The sequence below is a fragment of the Hemiscyllium ocellatum genome, chromosome 16 (genome assembly GCF_020745735.1).
Source record: "Hemiscyllium ocellatum isolate sHemOce1 chromosome 16, sHemOce1.pat.X.cur, whole genome shotgun sequence".
Classification (NCBI taxonomy): domain Eukaryota; kingdom Metazoa; phylum Chordata; class Chondrichthyes; order Orectolobiformes; family Hemiscylliidae; genus Hemiscyllium; species Hemiscyllium ocellatum.
In genome coordinates this window covers 52,951,763-52,979,700 of record NC_083416.1, presented here as the reverse complement: position 1 = coordinate 52,979,700, position 27,938 = coordinate 52,951,763, and the positions used below count along the sequence as shown (strand labels likewise).

The window sequence follows — 27,938 nt, the reverse complement described above, 5'->3', positions numbered from 1 at the left end:
GTTCTGACCCGAAAAATAACGTTTCCTTTTCATCTATTTTCGCCTGTTTCGCTTTCCTGGGACATTCGATGATGGCGAGAGGTATGGCCAGTGGATTTCTGAAAGCATTACATTTGTTTGTGATTGGATTCGCTCTTAGTCGGTCACGGCTCTGTATTCACACATTTGCAAATTCGTATCGTTTTCCAAAAGCTTGCAGGCGTCGAAATATTTGAAAGCTTCCCCCTGATAAAATGTGATACAAGATTACAACTGAGGCCGTGAAATTTATAAATAGAACATATGTACAAAGTGCAATCTGTGCCCATCGGTCGCCACGGTTAAAACAAAAACAGCTTGGTATCTTACTGATATTTCCCCCCCCCCCTCAAACAAAAGCCCTACCCAACAAGTTGTGAATGACTATGATTATGGGCTGCAGCTAACAGCTTAAACTAGAACTTGTATTGCAATATTTTATTTGTACTGGGGGTGGGGAATGGAGAGAAATCAATTAACCCAAGTAATTCTCTTTTAAATGTTTTCATATTTTATTACAGCAATCTACACTGTACAACCCTGCTTCCGAGATGCCACCAGGAAAATAAAAATTGACCGTCGTTTTGGACAGCGCCCAGAAGTGAAAACACAGTAAAGATAATTCAGCCTTGAAAACACGTATATAATATTTATACTCTCCGTTGCTTGTTTTTGAAAATAAAAAGTCAATTCATTCAAAAGCAATTCTAGGTTTAAAAACAATCGATTTGTAGCATGCTTTTTTTCTGAAAAAAATCAAGTTATTTTCATTTTTGGGCGAAATAATCGCAATGTAGAGGTAGCTTTTTTTTCTTGCTGCGGAGTTAGAAATGGAAGTAATTTCGATCATTCCTTCATCTAGGGTACAGCAATAGACATGCATCCTTTTTGTTTATTTAAACATTTTTAAAACTTTATATTTTTCATTGTATTGCAACGTTTAACAATAATAGAATTGATTTCTATATATACACAAATCCACTTTCGATTGTTCAGTATTAAGAGTAAACTTAAGCTTAAAAACCCTGTGAAGGATACCGAACTACAGCACCCAACTGAATATTCCTGTTTTTTGAAAAAAAAATCGCACTCAAGTTCTTGCAATTAAATATGTTTTTTTGTACATTGGACAGAATGGTGGTTGATATCCAGGAGAGTAGCAACCCGCATACGCCATTAACATGTTGCATGAAATCCATTTTTACTGGACTTTTACGTCTCCCTCTGTGAGGTTGTATGAAACGCCCAGTTATTTTGCATATTACACAGGTCTGTCCACTGCATATTGGCATGCATTAAGACTGGACCCCGGATTCTGCAAACTGCTGTATCCAAAACTGCTGTGCTGTTTAGGTTTCAGTCTGAGACCAGCAAGGCCAGGGTTACAACTGTCCCGGTAAACGTAAGGAGGAGCCGGCGATGCGTATGGACAGGCGGCCGAGGACATGGCTGAATTGAGAGAGGAGCTGTTGAGATTATTAATGTTACTGAGGCTGGAGCCTGGCATTCCTGGTACAGCCGAATGCACCATAGTGGATTGCATTGTCATGGAGGAGATGGTGCTCGGAGCAGAGAACATGGATTGAGAAGACAGCGGGTTCATAGAGCTGAGAAATGGGAAGTTTTTGGAGGACAGCGGGCCTGGGGCCAGGCTCTTGGCCGCCCAGTTGTTGTAACTGTAGCCGGCGTACATGTCATCGTAAGGCTGCATCAGGCCGTTAAACTGCGGCATAAATCCATTTTTACACAGATCCACCTGCTGGTTGCGTTCCCTCTTCCTCCACTTTGCACGGCGATTCTTAAACCAAACCTATGGAGGAAGACAACGGTCAAACAGAATTAAAACCAAAAATCATTGTGCGGCATCCATTTACACTGTGAGCAATTGCAAACCGATTCCCCCACCTAGAATTGCAGAAATTGCAGAAAGAAATCTATAACTTTGGAAATTCAAATTATTTGAGTGGAGATTTTAAACGTATTGGCAGCATCTCCTTACATGATCATGGTATTGGTCGTGTGGTATTAGTGAGTGTGGACGGTCCGATCAAGACATTGTATTAGTCTGTGAATATCAAATTGTAGAAATGATCAAATTAAATGCGTCAGTTTGAAACCTTTCGTGATGTAAACAGATGTGAACTGATTGGTGTTTATTTTTTATGCAATTCTGTGTTCCATTTAATGTACTCTTCAACATTTTTAAATAAAAATCTACCATCCGTTTGTTTTCATTTTCATTTCTTTAGAAAGGCATATATATTGTTGCCTGTGTCCTGATTTGTTTATAGATCGAGTTCATTGGGATAAGCAACAAAATGGTTCTGGATTTCACTAAAACTGATTTACTGACATACTGAAAAAAACGTCCATGAACTGATCTGAAATCTTCCGCTGGTCGATTGGTTTTTATTTTATTCCTCTGAAAGGAGGGCACTGTACATTCATAGATATTTTTTCACCGGTTACTGCTTCCAAAATGTTTGCACCACCGAGTAAGTTGCGTTTGTTTCGTGAACAAATTTAATTATCCGCAAAAGAAAATTACAATTTTTTTTAAATTGATGGTCGCCTGATGGGACAAAACAGAGCCCCAAATGGCGTAACAGTCTATTTACTTCAGTTACAATCACATTTCGTTATCTAAATGAGATAAGACCAAAACTACACGACCAACACACACTTGAACCATTGAGCGATAATGTTTTCCATGTATGTCCTTAAAAACTGTGTTAATGTCGAAACTACATGAATTGCTACAGAACTCTTTTAATCTCCTGTGGTGTTCTGCTATTATTACTAAAAAGTAACATTCTACTTAACGGGATAATTAGTAATTTAAGGCAAGCTGTAAGATTTCATAATAGCAGTCGAATTAGAAAAAAAAGTGTTTAACTTTACTGCTTGGAACAGACTAGACAATATAATTATTGTCAGTATTTCGCGGGAAAACACACTGAGAAATATATAGGTGCTCATTATCTGCTTACTAACACAAACAGTTTGTTTCTGTGGTAATGATTGAACCTGCCGGGAGCTCACTATGTTTGGTTTATAGGAATACAAATATGTATCTCAAGCAGTACTTTCTTTCTTCTATCTATAGAGCTGACACTGCAAATGTTTGGAATATATTAAAGCTTGGTCTGGTTACCAGTCAACAGTGTTCTCAGGGGCAAACATGCTCGTTTATTTAAAGACAGAATCCATGATGTAATCATTTCATGCGGTTTCTGATGAAGTACCAGCGCCACTTGAACTCACCGCCTGATTTTCAAAAACACGCGCTTTGAGATCTCAGAGAGCTTACTCTGATTAAATATTCTTCATCAATCCTCGGGACCTGACTGGAATTCGAATCCAGGTCCTTAGAGAGGAAACCCTTTAAATCCTTCCTTCATTATACATGAAGCAAATTGCGCAGATTTCTCTTTTATTTTATCTGGGTCCATAGCAAGGTGAATTCCTCGCGCTACTAAAATAGCTACCGGCCGAGCACTTGTAATCTTATTAGCGGGATTTCACGAATGTTATAATGGGCCATTCTCAAGACATACTGTGATATTTGGTCAATATATCAAACCGTATATCAATCACTTCACAACATTTTAAATACAGCCTGGACAACGAGTGAATATTTGGCGTGGTTAGGGTGAAGTTTAATTCTTTTGATGTGCATTTTTATTATAACATCAAAGCGTTCTGTCAGTGTTTTCTCCAAAGGAGAGCGAAGAAGAGATGAAGGGTACTCACTCTAACCCTCGCCTCTGTAAGGTTCGTCCAAACTGCGATCTCTTCTCTCATTGACATGTCTGGGTATCGGTTCCTCTGGAAGGTCGCTTCCAGCTCCTGAAGTTGCTGGCTGGTGAAATGAGTCCTCTGCCGCCTCTGCCTCTTCTTTTTGGACGCATCATCCGCACTGCAATCTTCTGATTTGCTCTGCATCGATTTTTCTCTGTCTACAAAACACAAACACAGATATGCAACATATGTACAAGGCTACGGCTCAATCAAAACCTGAATACAATTTGTTTAAAAGGTGACAGAACTTGTTAAAGTAATGTGACGGAGAGAGAGTGATCGAATGGGATCAAAATACAAGCAACCAGACATCATCAGTAAAAGTTCATTCTTTGCAAATATGTGGAAACGCCGTGTTATTATCAAGATGGGACTGCTTAGCGGTTACTATTTCATTTGGAGTTGTTTCATTACACACGGATTGCTTCCAGAAAGAAAATACTCCGTTAAAGCTGCCCGGTTGGCGCTTGTTTACAAACGGTTGGCGTTAATTTGTTCCCCCACCCCCCGACAGTTCAGGGCAGAAAACGCGGCTCCCTTTCCCTTCAGGATTCAACCGTCTCTGACAAACCAACAGGGCAACACGGAAACCTATTTCATTCTGTCACTCCTGTCAATAAGCCGCGCTGAACATCAACGTCTAATATTTAACAGAATCCAATCCGTTTCCACGATGACAGCTCTTCATTGTGACCTTATCTCGCAATCAGCAGAACGAAGCTCGGTAAAATAGCTTCACGGAAGACTAGCTTTCACTTATAGGCTTCAGTTTGCTAGTTATTATTCCTTTCACTTCGACATAAGGACTAAACTGGAATAAATCTCAGTGGCTGGCTTTATTCCAGAGACTTGGTTATCAGAGAGGGTCACAAGTTCACTTTCTCTCTCTTGGAGCACTGTACCAAACCTCAGGAACTCGGTGCACCCATTACCTGCTGCTTCCGTCTCCGAGGAGTCGCTCGCCGTCTTTTCTAACCGCTCCCTGCTCTCAGCCGACCTCAGCAACGGGAAACTCGAAGCAGCCATGTCGCAAGGAACTTGGGGTCTTCCGCTTTCAGCTAGTCGCTCCACATTCATGGCACCTTTAAAAACAGTTCACCGTTCTTTTACTATTTCATTGATCTTTTTTTTATTTAAATCCATACGATAACAGCCGAATGTTCAGGTCAAATACATATGTATATGTCTCGATCAGTGAAACATGATGCCCTTTTTTTAAAAAAAAGGCAGACTATGTGCTTCAGCCGAACATATGAAGGCTGTGTAGCTTGCCTTCAGGAGGCAGGAGTTGGATTTATGCACAGTGCCGAGGGCAGGAATGAGCCGCCTGGATAAGGTGGTGGAGCTGATATAGAACTCCTCCCCCCAGCTAGCAGATTCCTCCTAGTTTTCGCTGCTCAGTCACCACCCACAAAACACCAGAATCAACTGAGCTAGCTAATCTGTGGAAAGCTCCCAGAGTTGGCCAAATTCCCAAATTCACCTGAACGGTGCCCGTTAAACAAGTCCCATGATAAAGTGACAGAGATTTCTTTCTGAATTCAATGAAGCAATCATGACATCTCGACCTCAGAGACTATGCTGTAAACATAGCCCCAAAATATTTCATGATTCACAAAACATTTTATTTCTTCAGTCATAACATGCACACAGTCAGTGCATAATAAATAAGATATCGAAATACAAATATTCCTGAAAGTAAAATAATACCATTATTCTGACAGCCAACCATTCCTTATCCTGACTGTAAAGTAATTCCGCAGTAAAAAAAATGAAAACAAAAATAATTTTGGATTAAATGAGGATTAACGTTAGCGTTGAATACATTCCATCATTCACCATTACATTATGGGGTCGCTTCTCTTCAAAAATTAGTTACATTCTCCATAATTCAATTTGTGTGGATGACATGAATTGCGGCTCATTTTTTAAAAAAAAAGTTATACAAAAGGCGGACACAAAAAAGTTACTTTTCCAATAAGAAAATTTGCTTGGCTTCCCCTACAAGCGCAGTCCTACACTGAAACAGAATGTTGTAGTGGTATCTTTCGGGCTTGGATCCTGTTCTAGTTTTCCAGAGGGACAGAGGAATTAGACGAAAAATAGCTCTCGTTGTGAAGCTAGATATACTCATAACATTCACACGTATAAAAATATAATTTATATTCTCACAGTTTGGGGCCACATGTGTGATATTGGTATACAAAGAAAGTAAACCGTTTAAAGGGCAGATTAAAGAACATATTCAAAATGTTGCCTATATACATTTTATCTAATCTGAAGTGGTCGAATGCTTCCCTAATGACGAAATGGAGCAGCCACCCGTTGTGAGCACAGATCTGTGTGATTGGCGTAGGTAGCTGTAATTAAAGCAAATACTGGCATTGGTAAAAATCTTTCAATGAGGAGGGAGTAGTTTATCAAAGCTTTAAATGCATTTCATTTATCCTGCGCAGTATGCATTTTATTGGTCTACTGTGCCTTTTAAATTTTTAATTGTTTATACGATTATACGGAACAGAGGAAAGGAGGAAATATGTAAAGGCGGTATGATAAATTGAAGAGAATCATAGAATGAAGGAAGGATATGTGGAACATATTTTACAAAGGGTTTATTTGGCATCTTTAACAACGAGCTGACAACTTGATAGTGGATTGTGAAGTTGTTCTTAAACCAAGCATAGCATTGCAGTCAATACCTTTGTACTTTTGTTTTGAATTGAAATGGATTTGCAAAGTTGGGAATGGTTACAAGTTGCATTGGACATGCCCAGTATTGCCGCCATTATTTGGACCATTACTCAGTACGGAATTGAGAAAAAAAACTGAGGAGGACTTGACACAGTATTAGATATTTAAAAACCTCGTTTGGATGCTCTGTGTTTTTCCTTGGCTCCATATTTTATCTTTTAGGAAAAGCTATAAAATTGAGCAGTATTATAACCATGACCACGGACATTAATTCTAGTGTTACTAATCACATTATTGAAACAATGTTTAATTTTGACTTTAAATATTACTAAATGCAATTATTTCAAATTCTATTTTCATTACACAAAACTTGGTGATCAAATTTCATAAACTTAACTCTTAAAATCATCTACATGGGATGACAGTGTAGTTCTGGCACGTTACATAAATGTAAAGTCCCATTTGAGAGAAATCACTTCGTAACATGAAACTAAAGTCTCTCTTCATGAGAAATATCTGTTGACTGTTGCAATTGGCTAATAAGTGTTTAATTTATTCAAGGTGACGTCAGAGACGAGTGATTTTTATGTGTTTCACACATTTTACGTAATTTTGTTGGTTTTCCACAAATAAAAAAAGGCAAATGCACGTTTTCATTAAAATGGTAAGTACTTACAATTGATTATATGAATAAAACCTAAAATATTCAGATTCTATAATTAGAAACACTGCTGTCCAAATAAAATGCAATTTTCAGATCTTTCGAAATGATTCAGTATCAATGTTAAAATGCTTTAATACTGGCTACAAAATTAAGATGAGAGAAAATATCAAATTTGGAAATTAATTTAGATATTAGCATGGTGCCTTGTCTCAATGATAGCGCGTTTCCCTGCTGGTTGGATGTTGTCAATTCAAACTACACTCCAGGATTTGAGAAAGTAATCCAGCTGACACTCCAGTGAAACATTGTGGGATTTTGGAGATGCCACCTTTAACATAGTATGCTAACTTGGTATACCTTCTCAGGTGGATTTAAAAATCTAAGTTCCAATTTGAAGAAATTAGTGATTTTCAATTATATCTTTTGAATATCATTTAAAATGTTAAACTGGAACTTAGCATACTGCTGTTTGTGGAGCTTTTTTAAAAAATAAGTAAATGAGCTGCCGTATAGTTGTACAGTATTACGGCGATTTTGTCAGCTGTGAAACAATGAAGCAGCAAGAGATTTTGACAGGTGCCATATAAACACAGCCCCATTGTTCTTTATTATCTGATTGCTATATGTTCTAATGCAATTTGTGGGGGCAGGGGGAGGGAGAGATTGAAGTTTGTGAGCAGATGATGTTTGAGTTCAGAGATGTTTTCACTATACAAGGTTTTATTTTTAGCTAAATCAAAGTCAAATGAAAAGGTATATAAGGCAACACACTCAAAACCAACAGGAAATATATTTTGCAAACAAAAATGCAGTTGAATTAGCTATCTTCTTCTGATCTACAAATGAAACATTCCGTATATAATCATCAATTACAATCTAATTGTCCAAGGAAGCATTGGAGATGTAGTATGGCTTGCAAAGAATAGTTATAGCAGAGTAAGCTAAAGTGGACTAACAATCTGGTGAAAGCAAACACCAGGGAATGAAACTAAATAGAAAAAAAACATGAAATTTCACGTGTCACTGCACAGAAAGAAAACAATTGATATACTGTGAAGGTAGAATCAGGAACAGAAATCAAAATGGCAAATGATTTCAGAATAAATAAACTTTTTCAAAATAAATGAATAATTGTAATTTGATTGCAGTGTTGCCTAAAATGCTGATTGTGTAATCTTGTACAAGTTGTAATCACTGTAAGTATCATTTATTGTATGAATGTTTAATTGTTGCATGTAGATATCTACTTTTTATTTGAATCACTGTGTTGTATCTACACATGATATCAATATTCATTAATGTCACACATAATACAAAATAAATGATTGTGCACATATGACAAATGATCACCAGGATTAATAAAACAGATCAGCCATTATTTCATTATTATGACTATTCTCGGTAAGATTCATAATGTAAAATGTAATGAATTTACATTATAGCAATTTACATTATAGCAACTATCTGAAGTTTTGCATTGGATTCATTGTAATATCTCAAATAAACTATACTGACATATATTCTCACAAATGTAAACTAATGTTTTCATCTCTTGTAAACATCAAATATTTGGAAAATATTAAATCATTTATTTTACAACTGCTATATTTCATGATCCACATGGTTTTTGTAAATCATACCAAAAATGAAATGTCCTTAAAAATGTATAATTGACTATAAATTGACTAGTACATGCCATAAAATAGGTTAAATAATCTTGTGATAGAATAATATTTATAAAACACTGAAGAATGTCATGACATCACTTGCACATCTTCTAAATATTACAATTAGTAATTTATTCCTTTCTACTTATTTATCAATGCAGCCATTTTAAAAAAGAGATGTTAAGGTAATTGTGATTCCATTTATCTCACAAAAAGCAAAAAATTAATAAATACAAACTCTATGATTATCAAATATCAATAATAAAATGTCATTTTTCATAAGAACATTACTTCAGAACATGATCCTTAAAATCTATAAAGGACTGAATAGAAGGTAAACAAATGGATAATATCAGGAAAATATATTATTTTTACACTGTCCACATTCCATGGAAACATTACTATAGAAATGAAGAATAAAATTTAGTTCTCAACAGTAAGAGTATAGCAATATATACTAAGAGTATATACAGTAATAAAAATAATCACTAGCAGATTTTAAATTTTGTTTTAAAATGAGGGTTTTATCCTCTATTCATCAAGGTATAAGGAAATAATAAATAGTAGTGTCCATAGTCTTTTTCAAATTGATAACTCACTCGCCACCCATATTTTAAAAAAATAGACCTTAAGTAAAAAAGCACATTAAGATACAACTGTTATTAAGGACAAGTGTTTCCTAACTTTGATCCTGGTGACTGTGGGAAGACCACTAAGAAATGTTGTGTTAAGTAGTGTAGTATTGCCAATAAGCAATTTGAAAAAAAGTGTATATTACCCTTTGAATATTTGCAGCATTTTCCCCACCCAATTCACAATCAATATATTTTTATTTTTCTAGAATTATTTACACTATACATTTCCTGAGAGGTTGTCGAATTATTGTCAAATTATAGATAGCATGGGCCATCATTATGTGGAGTTGGATTGACATGTTACTTATTAAATTTTTCAAATTTTAGATATTTTAAAGAAGAAATAATAAATGTGTGAATGCATGTATAGATGAATAAGAAAGAGATTGTATTATAATTGAGTATTGGGCTGAAACTCAGGTTTCAGCTTAATAAAAAATAATGGTCACATTCCCAATGGAGTCGAATTCTGATAATTTTACATGACACTTCTGTCCCTTTGCCCCTCAAAAATGTAATTAATTAATGCTATAAAGGAGAAAGAATTGAAAATCAAAGTATTTTAGAACAATTAGTTTTGATAACACAGCAGCTATAGTCGTGTTTCTGTAAGTGTGCTCAATGTAATTTTTCAGGAAGCAGAATGTATAAGGTATGCATCAATCTCACCGAATGGTGCACCTTAAATCATAGAGAGAATGAAAATCCATAAAAAGTAGGTTTAATATTTCCCCTCAAAAATTCTATCTTTTATCATGACATTGAAAGCATATGCTACAGCGTAGATTCAAGGAGAACAGTACTGCTCCAGGATCCTAACAAAGTGACTATTCTTTATACATGCTGAGGCAGAGATGTGTGTTTTAATTAACAGTATGAAACACAAATGTCTTATTGCATGTATATTTCCAGCCAGGCATCAGTAAAGCATAATCAATCTTCAATGAACAGAGAAGGCTGTTAGTCTATTTAGGTTGTTCACTACAAACAAATGCCACTGCAATACATTATCCTCTCAATTCTGTATCCTCCCCTGCTTCAAACATAGATCTAATTTTCCCCAAAAAATGCAACAGTCTCTGCCTCAGCCATTCCTATGACAAAGCATTCCACATTTTAAGTATCCTCTGTACAAAGCCGTGTATCTTGACATGCTTGTTCACTCTTGCTAAAAGAAAGCATGCAAATTGACATTTGATAGTTGCATTATTGAAAATTGTGGGTTGCAACGTTTAAAGGCAGTTGCATACATACGATATGTACACAAAACATAAAAAGATATTGCAGAATTACAGAAATGCATTCCCTAGTTAATTAAGGAGTTCTTAAATAACACACATTTTGAAATAAAAAAACATCAAGGAAGTATTTTAGATAATAAACATTCCAAAACCTATGTTAGTTATTATCTGATATAGAATATGCATGGATGGCAAAGGAATGAGCTATCTAATGAAAGAAGGTCCACCATTATCTTCCCAAGCTGTTACATATGAGTAATAGATATATTTTTGCTAGTGTTATGCAAATTGCAGTCCAGGACAAATCAGTGAAAACAATATAGATCGTAATTACTACTGACTCCTAAATCAGAAGCTAATGATTTTTATTCTTGCTAACAAAACCATGACTTTTTTAAAAGAAAAACCTCTATCAGGATCTAGTATACTGATCAGATCTTCACCTTCTTCATACTAGCAAAGTGTGGTCAAGATCCCTTCTCATTCCAGCTGATATCAGTTGGTTTTGAGCAGACCAGGAGCTGGTCTTGGGACTTTCTTGATGTTCTTGGCTCAGTCCCATATCAAATAGTACATTTACTGCCTGAACCATCATGTTTCTGGTTCCATGCATTGATTGTTAATAAATTGGATTTCAATGATTTTGTCCCCTGAATATGAAATATTGATGCAGTTTTACACAGTAAAATTCTAATGCTTAAGAGCTTGCACAAACTAAATTAAATAAAAATTCTGAAGCATAGTTAGTGCACATGAAAAACGAGCTGTAACATAACCTTTGCAACCTCGCCCTTAAACTGCGCTTAATTTCGTCCGTAGTTCTTACTTTTAGATATATTTTGGTACTTCCCATAAAACAGTTTCAGACCCAGATGGGTTTTCATCTGTAGCTGTTTATCCCAGGTGCATGCCTTTGGCCCCGTGACTCTTCTTAAAACCTCACAATGCTTCAAGGAAACAGCAGTAATTTAATCAAAAAAAAATCAAGCTCGTTAAAGAAAAACGGTGCAAATCAACGTTTGATAACTGCATTATTGAAAATAGCTGGGTTGTAACTTTGAAGAGCAGTTGCATACTGCGTTTGCAAACTAAATCGTAAAAATTATTGCAGAGTTATGGGACATGCTTTCCTTAGTTAATTGAGAGAGAGTTCTTAAAGATGAGAAATAATTGCATCTAGAAATACAAAGAACAATATTCAGGCTGTAGTTTTAGGCAATAAAACATTTGGAAAGCCTTGCAGTGGTTACTATCCGATTGTCTAACATTCATTGATGTTCAAGGGATGCACTGTCTGAAAGAAATTGTATATTAGTGTGTCAGATTTCTGTGCGGAGCAAGTCTAGCAGTAAACTACAACGATTCAGACATTGTTTTAATGCAAAGGAATTACGAGTTTTACAGTACCAACATTGTGTTATACTTCAGAATGCCTCCAATTACTTCGCTCAAAAGTTGATTCTGCATGAATCAGAAGTGTGCTGGGATCAACACTGCTCCAGACTGGAGCTAGAAATATCTTCAGATCAGAAGCAGTTTAATTCACCACTCATTTTAGATTGGATAGTCTTAACTAAAGGTACATTTCGTACCATCAGTCTCTAAATACATCAGCAACGCGTTGCTTACCATACTAATGCATGTTAAAGAAAGTAACCAAAATATTGCCTAGTTTAAAAGGAGCAGGATTGAAACCTTCCATGACTGGGAATTCATTACACCACATCTGAGAGGAGATTCCATATTTAATGATATGGGATATCTGATTAACTATATTCGGGAAATCTCACTCCCTGCTACTATCCTGGACATCTTTTCATTTCTTTTTCCCTTTGCCGCCCCTTATTAACTTCCTTCCGCGTTGTTATAAAATATCTACCAATTGAATTTTCAATAAGCCTTTAAACTGGCTACTGAAACCTTTTACATATTTTCATTAAATAATCTATTTTAAAATGTATAAAGCGACACTCCAGCTTCCAAACAAGCGAGCATCTATGCATATATAAAATAAGTGGACAGTTCGAGGGTGCCTTTGTGGGGACGGGTAGGGGATAAGAGTTCAGGCTTCACAGACAATTGAAGAAAGACCAGCGGACAAAAAGAACTGAATTGGGAAGCTTATATGCACTAAAGGCCATATTCCCTTTCCCACTTCCCTTCTTAAAACAAATATCCCAGTGATCATGTGTTCTGCACCTTGCCAATAGCAACAAGGAATGCAATCCTGTAGTTTACGACGATATTTGACCCTTCGGCCTGGAAAAGCAGGGAGTCAAATTAGTCTAAATCCTTAAATGAGAGTTCAAACGGCGAAAAAAAAATAAATGGGTAAATGATGCAGTAATTTTCTTGTTAGGTCCGTGGATAGATTGTTTTGCTGCTTATTTCTTTCGACGTTGGGGTGATCCAGATAAATAGGAAAATGTTCTCGCAGCTCTCAATTACAAAGCATGTCATGAGTTGACCTTGAAGGGATTCAGGCAGCGAGGCATTGGCACTCGGGCATCAGAGAGGAAACAGAATAACACAGTCATGCGATATAAGATGAGCAGAACTGAATTTCTTCAACAACATTCTGATTTTTGTTTAAACTTTGTGTTGAAAAGGTGGGTGGTGAAGAAGCAGATGTTTTCATCTGTATACTGCGACCTTTTAAGAAGTTAAAGAATCAAATCAAGACATCAACTAGAAGCCTCCCCCCCGCCACCCCCCCCCCCAGCATATGCCCGAGTTGGGCGGACATGGAAACCTTATGATTTATGTATTTCATTAGTTTCTGTGCATCGTTCAACTAAGAATATTGTCGAGGCATTTTCGGCAATGATAACGGTTATCATAAGCAGCATAGCAAATATTGGAAATAAAACAAAATATTTTGAGGGCGCTCCATCAATCAATTGACCCCAGTTCCAAAGTAGTAAGGACTAGATAAAATATTAACATTAATGCATTGAGACTGTTCGTTCGACATATTAATTCCACAAATGGAATAATTCAATTAAAGATTAATAAACTGGCATCCAGTTAGAAGCCAGATTTCAACGAGAAATTTCACTTACAACAAAATTAATGAGATCGCTGATAAATATATAAAAAAATTGCTTTGTGCGTTTAACATGGAAATTGCATTTTTCTTTGGAAATAACACCTTCGAGACCTTCCGCTTTCACCTGAAGAGATCTCATCTCCCTGAACGCTTCTGCCTGGCTTTGTGTGTGTGTCTCTCTATCGTCACTCTGTTCGTGTAATACCTCCCTTAAATCCTAACTCTTCGGCCACGCTTTTGACCATATGCTCTCATATTGCTGTATGTAATATCGATCAAATATAATGTGACTTGGTGTCAAATGTTGTTTGGGGCGTTTGCATGTTAAAGGGCGCTGCATAAATGCAAGTTGTTGTGTAGTATGGATTTAATTTTAGTGCTTAAATTACACAATGAGTTACAGATAAGTTTTCCTTTTCAACTCGAGCATCTTACACCAGTGGATACCGGTCTGTTTTCTCGGACTCAGGTTTGTCCAACGGCAGCAAATTTCTGGGTTTTGGGAGAGGAGATGGAGATGCAGATATATAATTCACCATCTCCTCACAGTCTAAGGCCACTTGCTTTGTCCTTTATGGGAAGCGCAGAAATGGCCTTGAAGAGATATTTTGGTATTTAATGGAGAGGAAATGGAAAACATCCAAGACACGATTTTACTTAACAGCCATCACAAAATTCATATACTTCATCTGTTATTGCATTAAAATAATTTGAAATCTTTCAGCTTCCTTGGGTGATCGAGTAGTTTCCAGTTTATGGGGACAATCTCTGCCTTACAGGAGCAAATCCAAAGATGTGCAGGGCAGGTGAATTGGCCATGTTAAATTGCCCAAAGTGTTAGGTGCATTAGTTAGAGGGTCTGGGTGAGTCGCTCTTCGGAGGGTCGGCGTGGACTGGTTGGGCCGAAGGGCCTGTTTCCACACTGTAGGGAATCTAAAAAATAAAGCTCCAGAATTGATGAAATGACTGCAATTCGAAACATTTCTTGTTTGTGAAATTCTGTTCTGCTTTTTAAAATAAAGTGTCCCAATTTCGGATTAATCCTAGTCGTTAGAAATTAATTTTAACTTTTGTTTTCTAGGGAAAAGCGATGTCGGGCTTATCTAAAGGCTTAATGAAATATTAACAGCGTACTTGTTTTTCTAACAGCAACAAAAGGTAAGCAAATGGGCTTTGGTGATTAATTTTGACAAAAATGTCATGGATTTTTAAAACAACATTCTTGGACCCTCAGCTTTCAAATAAATAGCTAAGATTCAAAGTGGGAAGCATTTTAGCAGAAGTGTAGTCAGTATAAGCGTCCGTGCTGGATGCATTTTTACAATATCATGCCACAATCGTTGCAAGAAAAAGAATCTTTCGCAAAACGGATGTCGCTTAACGATCTTGGCATTTTTATGCATAGTTTCTGGCTGTCTCATTCAAGCTCATGTTCAATCGGTCAAGCTGTTTATAACTGTACGATTTACTTGTGTTAAGTTCTTTTTTAACTAGAACATGTCCAATAGATAAAAATTGTGCTGTCATCCCATGAGTTCTCTCGTTTTTCTGCGATCAAATATAGACAAGTCTCCACGGAATAGTTTGTGTATTATATTAAACGTTTGAGTTTCGTTTTTATGGAGTTTTATACGGAGATGTGTGGGAGAAGTTATGCTCGGTCTTCTTATAAGCTGCTGTACACCTTTGAAAGATCTTGGAAGTTGTCTTTTTTAAAATGCACCTTGCATTCTTCTCTGGATTTTTAATTTGAGTAGGAAATATCCAGTTTACAAGGAAGTCCATTTTTACTCCCTGAAAAATTACTTAAACAGTTTCCTGCTCCAGGCCTGGGGTCAATGTTAAACAATCCTTCTCAGCATATTCCTTTCTTCAAAGGAAGAAGACAGAAAAGGCTGAGTGGGGGAATCGGACTGAGGAGTACGGAGTTCTGAGGGGCATGGACAGGATACATAGACACTCTTTACAAGAGGCGTCAACAGCCAAGGAACACAGTTTTAAGGAAAGTGGCAGGAAACTGAAAGGGGATTTGAGTTAAAAAAAAGGCAGCCAGAGAGTTTTGGTCACCTGGAACTCACTTCCTAAAAGGATAGCAGAAGTGAAAAATCTCAAGACATTTCAGAACCATTTAGATGAACACTTGAAAAGCTATAATATACAAGGCTAGGGGGCTAGTGCTGGACAATGGCATTTGAATAGTTTGATGTTTGATGTCATGGACAAGATGGACCGAAGGGCCTCTTTCTTGAGTAAAAACTCTATGTCCCTAATACAGTTCAATTTGCAGTAATGCTTTCCTGCCGCTGGTTAACGGCAATACCAACGTTGTCTGTCCAGAATTATTAATGATTCGGTTTCTATTGAAATTTAGATCACCAATGCGCACGCGTGGATCTACAATCCTTTTAATCTGAATTTGAGAGAGAAGATGGGAGCAGGTCAGCTCCCAAACTGCTCACAGTAACTATTAATCCTTCTCTTCTCCAGCAGTGAGCTGAGATCCCACCGATCAGTCCCACATACATTGATGAATTAGCTGTCGGAACAGTGCCTCTAATTTTGACAACTTCAGAAGAAATGTGAGAATTTCTTAAACAGTAGTTTGCATTCGACTTTTGGTGTCAACTCATAAGTCACTTGTACTTAGATAAATGTCTCGTCCTGAGTGTTTTTATTTTATAGATGGGAAGGTTATTGCACAAAAGTTGTTTTCAGAAGTTGACATGTATGTGGTCTGCTTTGCTTGGGCGCCCAGCTTGGGAACTGTACTGATAAAATTTGAGAAGACTAATGTTGCAAAGTTTGAACATGGGGAACTCTTTGGGTGCTGCCTGGGGACCAACATGGCATCTACAAAATGTGTGCACACCTTTAGGGCATTTACACTGGATGCTTTATCAGTGAAGACAATCTCAAGTGCAATGTAAGTGGTGGTCAGAAATAATGTATACAGAGCAAGAAGATAATATGTAATGCTGCTTTGATGTTCAGGATTCAATCTTGGGGCTGTAACGCTAATGCCCTCTGAATCTCAATCAACAGAACACTTATTCAATGGCAGGAAGTTCTCCAAATCCCACCATTGCTGCATCCGATCACAACTAGCACCACAGCAAGGGGTCATCAGCAATTTATTTTCTAGTTGCTGGTTAATGCTGATTGATGCTTTCCATTCTTTCGTAAATCTACAAGGTATTGCATATCAGGTACTTAAGGAAATATTGCCAACTCTAACTTGTTTTTAGCATTAACCAGCTACTCATTGACATAGGTGCCATTAATGTAGACATTTTCTTTACAGCACAGCACAATTTGGAGATGAACAGAGGTCACACAGAACAGGAAAAGCTGCTGGAAGAGGGAGGAGTAGAATGTCTCCCAACAGAAGCTAGCAATAAACTGTTGTGTTCAGGGAATTTGTCTCTGACTCAAACTTCAGCGAGAAATGATCTTCACAAATGTCCTCTCTAATTTCTTTTCATTGCACACAGTCTATTCATTTGAATGCCTGGGACTTTAATTTTTCAGCACCCGACATGGTATTATAAGCAGAACAACTATGGGCAATGTACGTGATAATTTATGGGTTGCTGCATGGTCATGCATTCATGCAGCTTACAGGAAACATTGGTCCTCACTGACATTTAGCACATTCTGCAGCCAGAACTGCAGCCATGCAGCAGGGCAAGGATTGCACTACCAATGGCTATTTAGGTAATCATGGTGACTAAATCTTATGCTTATGACCCTTTTCAGGCTGGAATTGGAAGACATTTGCAATATGACATCCATTCTTGCATCAGGGAAATCACTAGGCAAAAGTGAGGACTGCTAATGCTGGAAATCAGAGACTAGATTAGAGTGGTGTTGGAAAAGCACAGCAGGTCAGGCAGCATCTGAGGAGCAGGAGAATCAATGTTTCAGGCAAAAGCCCTTCATCTGACATGCTTTGCTCATTGAAGTCCAATGATATCCTGTTCTCATTTGCCAGAGCAAAGCCAGCAGTATAAACACATAACATTACAAGGATTGCAGGAGTCTCTATCGTTTAGGGTGCATTGCTTGAGAGCACATCACTTTAAAGACACTGCATGTCAATCCTGCTCTGTTCCAGAAGGGTTTCCAATCTCTCTACATCCAGTTGATGTGTGAAGATTGGCAGAGAATCATATGGGTCAATGTCTTGTCTCCATCAGTAGCCAGGAGAAAGTGAGGACTGCAGATGCTGGAGATCAGAGCTTAAAAATGTGTTGCTAGAAAAGCGCAGCAGGTCAGGCAGCATCCAAGGAGCAGGAGAATCAATATTTCAGACATAAGCCCTTCAGGAATGAGGAAGGTATGCCAAGCAGGCTAAGATAAAAGGTAGGGAGGAGGGACTTGGGGGAGGGGTGCTGGGAATGCAATAGGTGGAAGGAGGTTAAGGTGAGGGTGATAGGCCGGAGAGGGAGTGGGGGCGGAGAGGTCGGGAAGAAGATTGCAGGTCAAGAAGGCGGTGCTGAGTCTGAGGGTTGGGACTGAGATAAGGTGGGGGGAGGGGAAATGAGGAAGCTGGAGAAATCTGCATTCATCTCTTGTGGTTGGAGGGTTCCTAGGCGGAAGATGAGGCACTCTTCCTCCAGGCGTCCTGTTGTCATGGTCTGGCGATGGAGGAGGCCAAAGACCTGCATGTCCTTGGCAGAGTGGGAGGGGGAGTTTCTATCAGTAGCCACTCTATTCTGTAGCATTCCACTGTGCCAAGTTTATTTGAGGTATTATGCAAACCATGCCTATTGTGTGACAATATTCACTGATGACATGGTTCATGACTCTGGTACATAAATGTATTCACAGCATATAAACAATGAACTCTATGCTAGCATATGAAATGTTATAGACCACACCATTAATGTAAGGACTATATGATTTTACTTTTGTGTTTTTATACTGAAATGAGAAATATTGAAAAATCAATATTTGAAATGGTAGCTGTATGTTTTGAAAGCACTTAACCTGACATACATGCTAAACACCATATAAACAACGGAACAAACGACCATTAAAATTTGCATTGCAGCTGATTTGGAGCTGAGAGGGTGCAAGATGTAGCTTTTGGTGGAAAGAAGAAGTTGATTGGTCTGTGGACTAGTAACAGTTATCAATGATAGAAACTTTTTGCCTAGCAATAATTGTGTGATTGGCTCTCAAATAACTGAATGGTTCAGAGCTGGGAAAAAGTTTAGAGAGAGAGGGAGAAGTTCTGAGGAAGTCACTGGACCCAAAATGTTAATTCTGATTTCACTTCACAGATGCTGCCAGATCTGTTGAGCTTTTCCAGCAACTTGTGTTTGTGTTTCTGAGAGAGAGAAGTGTTCAGTTCTTCCCCAGCCTGGGAGTGATCTCCCTGTTCTCTGCAGTCAAGCTAACCTTAAACCCAAAGAAAACCAATTTATCCTTCTTGCAGCAGTTGTTGTACGCCGTGGTTTTTAACTGATAAGCCGCCTTAAACATTTACTTCCTCCATCACCATTGCATTGTAGAAGCAGTGTATACCAAGTAGAAGATGCACTGCTGAAGTTTTGCAAGGTTGCTTTGACAGCTCTTTCCAAATCCATGATGTCTAGAAGGACAAGGGCGACAGGTTGATGGGAGTATCACCAGTTGTACTATTCCCTCCAAATCACATATCATCCTGTTTTGGAAATAGATTGCCATTCCTTCAGTGCCACTGGGTCAAAATCCTGGAACTCCCTCCCTAACAGCACTCTGGCTATAACCACGCCATGTGAGTTGCAGTAGTTTGAAGTGGCAGTTCACCACCATCTTCTCAAGAGCAATTATAAATGGGAAAAATTGCAGCCTAACTGACATGACTCATCATGTTAAAAAATACAAAGAAAATCAATCTTGGGTGGGGTGGGGTGGGGTGGAAGGTGAGACATGCACTCCTCCTATATCACCTGCAACATGACAGGAGTGTGACAGAAGGGAGATGTGAAAATAAGGATCAGCTGTGATGATAACTTCATCATCCATAGTTTCAGCCCCACCACTATTTGCAGGAATTGGCGTCTCAGTAATGGTCCGCACCATCATTTTCATGAGGAAAAGGATATTCAGTTGTGTCTGTCCCTTATTTTTTGTTAATCACCTTGGCTTCATCATCTTATGCAGCATTGTGTCCTGCAAGACAAGGACATGTGTCAATAAGTGTCATACAAGCTACCTGGTTGATGTGGTTGTCATAGATGTGTAGATGACAATGTATGCAAGTTGTGAAGTGTGGATATGAGTCTTTCATTGTGCTGTCTGCCTGAGAATGTAGAGGGTCATGTAAGTATCTGAAATAAGCCCTGATTGATAGAGATTATTGGTAACAAGTGATGTAGATATGGTGAATTGAGCCATGTCCGAGGTAGTGGTCGGAATATGGCATTTGACCTTAGCCACTCTTATGAGATAATTAAATTTCTTGCAACACAATCTTTGATATTTGAGCAATGGCATTGACTATAATGGTTAACTAGTTGTGCTTTCTGAGATGTGTCTGCAGGGTTGCTGCGCTCCCAGAAGACAAATGATAACTCCTTTCATTTGTACTCCTCCAGTAAAGTCTCCAGTAGAGGATCTGAAAGCCTTGGAGCCTGGTCTCCCCAATGTTGTGTCCATACAATGTTACTGGGTCAAATTCACTTCCTGAACAACTGTCGGTATCTGCTGCATGCACAATACACCTTGCTTTAAGAAATGGGGACTGTTACTAACTGGTGAAACCCATTCATGATTGTGCCTTACTGCTCAATTGTCCAACCAATTAACAAAATAGTTAATGCTGAAATAATTTAAGACAACAAACAGCATGGGGGTGCATATATTACAGTCAATGGTAGAGTTAATTATACATCACAATCTCAACATGTTTTCAGGATCATTAAATTGAATTGACCATCCCCACGGCACAGAGTTTAGAGTCATAGAGATGTACAGTACGGAAACAGACCCTTCTTTCCCAATTGTCCGTGCCAACCAGATATCCTAACTTAATTGAGTCCCATTTGCCAACACTTGACCCATATCCCTCTAAACCCTTCCTATTGATATACCCATCCTTTTGATATACCTAGCCTTTTAAATGTCGTAATTGTACCAGCCTCCACGACTTCCTCTGGCACAACCCTGTGTGTGAAAAAGTTGCCTCTGATATCCTTTCTATATTTTTCCCCTCTCACTATAAACCTGTGCCTTCTAGTTCTGGACTCCCCCACCCCAGGGAAAAGACCTTGTCTATTTATCCTATCCACGCTGCTCACAATTTTATAAACCTCGATAAGATCATTCTTCAGCCTCTAACACTCCAGGGAAAACAGCCCCGGCCTATTAAGCCTCTCCCTATAGCTCAAATCCTCCGACCCTGGCAACATCCTTGTAAATCTTTTCTGAACCCTTTCAAGTTTCACAACATCCTTCTGTTGGAGGGAGATCAGAATTGCATGCAATTTTCCAAAAGTGGCCTGTACAATGTCCTGTACAGCTGCAACATGACCTCTCAACTCAATGCTTTGTCCAATACAGGAAAGCTTACCAAATGCCTTCTTCACTACATTATCTGTCTGTGACTCCATTTTCAAGGAGTTATGAATCTGCACCCCAAGGTCCCTTTGTTCAGGAACACACTCCAGGACTTTTCCAGTAAGTGTTTAAGTCCTGCCCTGATTTGCCAATCCAAAATGCAACACCTCACATTTATCTAAATTAATCTCCATCTGCCACTCCTCAGCCCATGATATGGACTACAATAGGTTAAATGGAAATAAGACATCAATGTTCAGTTGAATCCACTATCATTGTGGTCAGGATTCTGAGAAAGATGCTGACTTCAACTATTGCCCTGTCATGAAGATCACCGTTGCTCAGTAAGACTGCATTTTGAAGTTCCAACTGGAGAGACTAAAAGGACACTGGCTTGTAAAGAAAACGATTTACTGCACTATTATACAATCAATTTAGTGTCAAATTTATGTGATGACTGATGTAACTTTAACACTAAATTAATGGAAGAACAGGGGCAGCAAGAGAGAGGGAGAGTGATGGGAGTTGGGAGAAACAAGCTTAATTGCAGCCTGGCAGTCATCCAGCTTGTTAATTGTTAACATTTAAGTAGCAGTCAACACAAATACAAAGTGATTTCTTAATTGGACATGATATGTTCTTTTGCAATGTACAACATTAACAACCTGAGGAAATGAGTCACTAAATGTACTCCATTAACATCAGTGTCGATCTTAGCAACTTCTCTGAAAATGTGGTCCTATAAATCAAGGGACAAAAATACATTGCGTCCATTATAATTTCATCACTGGGCACCTGAGAACACAACACTATTGTTTGACTCTACCAACTGCCATAACAGTAAGTACGCTCTCAAATTAGTGGAGAATCCATGAAATTTTCTAAAAAACAAATCAATAATTCTGACACTTGAAAGGGTACATTATGTATATAATTGAATTAATACTATATCTCCCCATCTGTTTCCCTGTACTAGCACAAGATTGACATTCATAAAGAGCACGGATGGAGTCTCATAGCAGTCTGAGTGATGTGAGTTATGGTAAGATTTGAGGCAGAATTGGATGAGAGGTATGGTGAGGCCCCTCTCAATATCAGAAACATCTCATTCCATTTTTTAAGTATCTTGGTCAACTGATTCAGACATATTATTGCACACCTCTGGCACAGATATGATGATACCCTTGCCTTTGTGTTTCAGAGGTAGGAACACAGCAACTACAATGCATGATCCTCCTTGGTCCATCTATTATGGTTTTCGCAAGTGGTGTGTGGCAAGTTTCTTGCTAGGCAGTGACAATTGCCAATTAAGGGGGATTATAGCTTGTTAAACACCTCATTGAGGGCAGAACATCCCTTATTAACATTCAGCTTTCCATCAAACTCGGCAAACAAGTTAGACAACAAAACGCTCAAGATGGATGTCAGAGTAGGTAACTGATGGATCCAGCTCACTGCTTTCTCAGAATGACTTCTATGTTAAGTATAAGCAGTTCAGGGCATGATCCATGGACACTCCTCAGGCATTTTTCATTCATGGACATTGGCATCTGGCATATGCCAACCCCTCACAACTGCCACAGCACTTCTGCACACTTGCAGGTCATTTAGGAAGCACCGAATCAGATTTCAGAACACCCTGGCAGCTCACATGGGAAGGCTAGGGGATGATGTGTGTTCTGTCACTTGCTAAGATGTGCCAGCTGCCTGTTTGGCAAACACACTGCATGTTCATTCAACCAAATGACCCTTATCAGAAACTGGTGGGGGCTAGTCTTCAGTCCAGTTAAGAACTGGTGGGGCAAGGGGGTCTGTCATTCAGGGGCTCGCGTACCATCAGTCATGGGAACAGTTCACACATTGCTCAGGGGCTTGGCCACAGTCAGTCATCTGCTTGAGGTGTTCACAGTCACAGAATCCATCCCAGTGGAGTCCAATGAGTGGGCAGTGGTCAGTCTTGTAAGGGCACATCAGTCAGGGGAATCATGTATGGTTGCGGGGGGAACTGTAAACTGTCTAGTCCTGTTTAGAGGCTGCTTATTGAATGCAATCGGAGAGAGATCTGGGATATGCAGAGTCTAGAGTGTCTGTTGATCTTTCAGGAGGGTTAAAGGCGATGCCTGGAGGGGCAGCAGGGGCCCCACTGCCAGATGGGTTGGGGCAATCAGTGTTGAGGGGGATGAAAGCGGAGACATTTGCTGAGATGGGGGCATAGATGGTAATGGAGGGAAACACAAGGTTAATGGGGTACTGTGAAGCAGCATCAAATGGCATGGTAGGCTACAGGAGAGGGGTGACTGGCAGCGAGTACCACTGTGGCCTCCACGGGGCATATTAGTGACATGTCATTTGCTGTGCCTGCCAAACTAAGAAGGTGAAAACAGATGCAGACCCGATGACAAGTCCCGCAGCAGCAGTAGTTTGTCAAGATGATAAGGAGCACCCAGTTCAGGGAAAGGTCACAGCCTTAGAACCCCCCCGCGATGCATTGGATGTGGAGGAGGCCCAAAGATCTTTGACCCAGACTCCATTTCCCAAGGAAGAGCGAGGCATAGCCCAATGAAGCCTTGGCATCTCCCTGTGACAGGAAGCAGTCATTGTCTATAGCAAAGCTCAGCTATACTGGATGCTACAAACTAGACAAGACCTCACTGACACCTGTTTCCAACAGAAGAGAGCTGGGTGTACTAGATAATTGTGGACAACAAAATATTTGTTGGTCATGATGCTGACATCTGGTTTGCATTGTTGGTGTGATCTTCAGTCTCTCCGTATTGGCTTTCCTTTTGTTCCCTTTTGCTTTCTGTAGATAAAAGCTCATGTTTGGAATTATCTGATTGCTTGCTTGAATGTGATAATTCTCTATCGGACAATGACAGTAGGCACTGGGGAGAGGGAAATGCTGACCAACAAAGTGTTTGGATGGAATACTGCTACTGATAGGTTAAACCATGTGTTGTGGTGGTTAAACAGTGATGAGGGTGAGAGGATAGAATTGTATGTATAAGTTAGTGTCAGTCAAGCTGGCAGTGTGCAGTGGGCAGCATGGCTTTATGGGGGGCAGTAAGGGGAAATGCTGCACTGCCAACCCTTGTCTGAGTAGATAGCAGCCTTTTAAAGGTGATACAGCAGCAAGAGATGCTATGGGCATTGATGGGTGTGACTGAATGGGGAGTTGTTGCAGGAAAGCTGCAAAATAAGATGGAACTGAAATCGTATGTGAAAGATGCTATAGGGGCAGGAAAGGTAGTTTATGAGATGAGATTTGTAAAATACAGCAAGAAAATTTACAAGGCCTTGAAATGGAAATCCTTCTAAAAACCTTGATCTAACCTGGACCTAATCAAAATAATTCAACTTTTTCCAATAAGCAATTTCATCTATTTGCAAGATCTTCTTTGGTCTGTTCTGTAATGTTCGGATAATAATACACACAGGTGATTCCAAGATCTATATTTGTCTCTGGGTTAGACAGAATATTTTACAAAGGAATTTCTTCCTACTCTTTAATACTTTGGTGAAATAGAAAGGGCAATATCTTGAGGAGAAAATATTTACTGAAAGTTAAGTAAAAACATAAAATCCTCAAATGGAACAGTAGGAAGATCAGGGTTTAAAAGAGAAAGTTAGGCTAATGTCTTAGGTGTTAATGTTTTCACTAATTGAAATTGGTCAAACTTAAACAGTCTCAAAAAGAAACAGGAAGTCAAAGCTCTTCAGCTGTACACATCAGGACTAGGATGCAAGAAATGGATTTGTGAAAAAGGTCCCCAATTTATACAACAGGAAACAAGTATGATTATTAGTTGGGCCATCATTGTCATGGAGATACAGCAAGCAAACCTCAGATCAGGCACACAAACTAGGTCAGGTCATTTTTGGTTACCTTGCTGACTGTTCAAAACAACTAGATGCTCAAACCAGATTATACACAGATTTTTACTTTGCTGGTTTTATTATTGTATTATAGCAGTTACTAACATAGCCCAGGCCATTTACTTCTTCAGTATTTCTTAGTCTGCAATTGCTTTCAGCATTCTTGGACTTGGGGCAATAAAAATAAGGAATGGTTTCTGATCACTATCTAGATTAGAAATGCCAAGTTGGGATATCATCCGATCCAGTTATATTACTGCCGCCATTGAATTGTTTGCTCATAGTCTACAGCTCAGATGTAGAAGTAAGAATTGCCATCTGGATGACGTACCAGATGCCAACACCCATGTGACTAACCAAAATATAAGTCATGTCTCTTGTAGCAATGAATAGAATGAAAAGTCTCAAATCATCCGCCGACATTTCCGCCACCTCCAAAAAGACCCTACCACCAGGGATATATTTCCCTCCCTACCCCTTTCCGCCTTCCGCAAAGACCGTTCCCTCCGTGACTACCTGGTCAGGTCCACACCCTCCTACAACCCACCCTCCCATCCTGGCACTTACCCTTGCCACCGCAGGAACGGTAAAACCTGTGCCCACACCTCCTCCCTCACCTCTATCCAAGGCCCTAAAGGAGCCTTCCACATCCATCAAAGGTTTACCTGCACATCCACTAATATAATTTATTGTATCCATTGCTCCCGATGCAGTCTCCACATCGGGGAGACTGGGCGCCTCCTAGCAGAGTGCTTTAGGGAACATCTCCTGGACACCCGCACCAATCAACTACACCGCACCGTGGTCCAACATTTCAACTCCCCCTCCCACTCTGCCAAGGACATTGAGGTCCTGGGCCTCCTTCACTGCCGCTTCCTCACCGCCAGATGCCTGGAGGAAGAACGCCTCATCTTACGCCTCAGGACACTTCAACTCCAGGGCATCAATGTGGACTTCAACAGATTCCTCATTTCCCCTTCCCCCACCTCACCCTAGTTCCATATTTCCAGCTCAGCACTGTCCCCATGACTTGTTCGGACTTGTCCGACCTGCCTAGCTCCTTTTCCACCTATCCACTCCACCCTCTCCTCCTTGACGTATCACCTTCCTCCCCTCCCCCACTCACACCCATTGTACTCTATGCTACTTTCCCCCCAGACCCAGTCTCCCCTAGCTTATCTCTCCACGCTTCAGGTTCACTGCCTTTATTCCTGATGAAGGGCTTTTGCCCGAAACGTCGATTTTGCTGCACTTTGGATGCTGCCTGAACTGCTGTGTTCTTCCAGCACCACTGATCCAGAATCCCTTCACCATCAGCCCAAAAATATTAAATCTGCTGCTTTTGTTTTATAGCTGAAATGAACTAGTTTTTGTTTTTATGATGGATTTTAAACTTCATGAAAAAAAATGCCGACAGTGGGTAATGAAACACCCATTATTTCAGATACAGCATTAGCTACTCCCAAGTTATTTATAACGTAATATAGGAAAGTTTCCTGAAATCTGCTACATGGCTTCTAAACATGATATGATTTTGCCTCTAACATGGTATTTTACCTGACGCAGCAACGTTTATGTTATAATTTCCAGTGAACTTGGATTCAGTGCCACAAGTGTGGCATGGGTGACACAGTGGCTCAGTGGTTAGTACTGATGCCTCACAGCACCAGGGTCCCAGGTTTGATTCCAGCCTTGGGTGACTGTGTAGAGTTTGCACATTCTCCCTGTGTCTGCATGGGTTTCTTCCCACAGTTCAAAGATGTGCAGGTCAAGCGAATTGGCCATGCTAAATTGCCCATAGTGTTAGGTGCATTAGTCAGACAGAAATGGGTCTGGGTCAGTTATTCTTCGGAGGACATGTTGGGCCGAAGGGTCTGTTTCCACACTATAGGCAATCTAAAGTGTCTCAGTAACCTAAGATTTTAAAACTTGGAACATGCTTAAAATCAAGGTTGAATGAAGGGTCTATTTGTGTATTTTTTTAATCAATGTGTTATGTAATGTGATGCTCAAATCCTGCTTCACATGGCATTAACACCTATGAAGACGTTTTGGGGGTTTGGGACAGGATTGAGGACCTAAGACTTTGACACTCGGGTCCAATAATGGAGGCCTGGCACTGTATGGGGCCTGCTGTGCTTAGGCTGAGGGCTGAGACCCAGGCCTGGAGTAGCACCAAGCCCTGTGATTTTTGTTCCTGGAGGAGGGGATACTGGAGCTGGCAGTGAATGAGTGGAACTGATTCATTTGTCAAGGCAAGACAAGAGGAAAGCCTAGGTGTGGTGAGATTGCAAGGCACATTCTTTACAATTGAACAAACAAATGTAAAGAGGCCTGTGAAGGGGAGGGTAGGTGACATCTGGTATATTAGGAAGGAGGCATTGATGGTTTGCGGTTTTGTGGGCCTTAAAGAATGATTAATTGTTGAAATCTGGAAATCAAATTGCAAACAAAAGAACAACACGTCACAAAACTCACACTGCTGTCAGTGACTGCGTTTCTGTGTACATACCTTGAAGGTCGAGGATGGACTTCACTTTGCCTATTTTTGCCACCCGCACAGGTGCAACATTTATTGCTGCCACTAAAAGCCCCAGGGTCCTAAGCTAAGTTCCATGGAGGAAGAGAATGCCTCAGAGGACATAGTGTCACATCCTTGCTCTGCACTCAGTACCAATACACAATTAAATGGGGAATCATACCTTGGATGGAAGGGAACCAGAAACCAGTGAAGGCATATCACGGTTGCAC

At 39.5% G+C, this 27,938-nt stretch overlaps 1 protein-coding gene across 4 annotated transcripts in view; it reads right to left on the bottom strand.

Moving 5' to 3' along the window:
* Nucleotides 1-506: 506 nt before the first annotated feature.
* Nucleotides 507-27,938, bottom strand: part of pitx1 (paired-like homeodomain 1) — a 46,739-nt gene continuing 19,307 nt past the window's right edge. For all 4 annotated transcript variants that reach the window (XM_060836821.1, XM_060836823.1, XM_060836822.1 and 1 more), the window contains 3 exons: nucleotides 4,752-4,901; nucleotides 3,772-3,977; nucleotides 507-1,828 (listed from right to left, as the gene is read on the bottom strand). In XM_060836821.1, coding sequence (XP_060692804.1) covers nucleotides 1,280-1,828; nucleotides 3,772-3,977; nucleotides 4,752-4,901 — 905 coding nt within the window. In that variant the 3' untranslated portion in view covers nucleotides 507-1,279. The remainder of the gene's footprint in view (nucleotides 1,829-3,771; nucleotides 3,978-4,751; nucleotides 4,902-27,938) is intronic.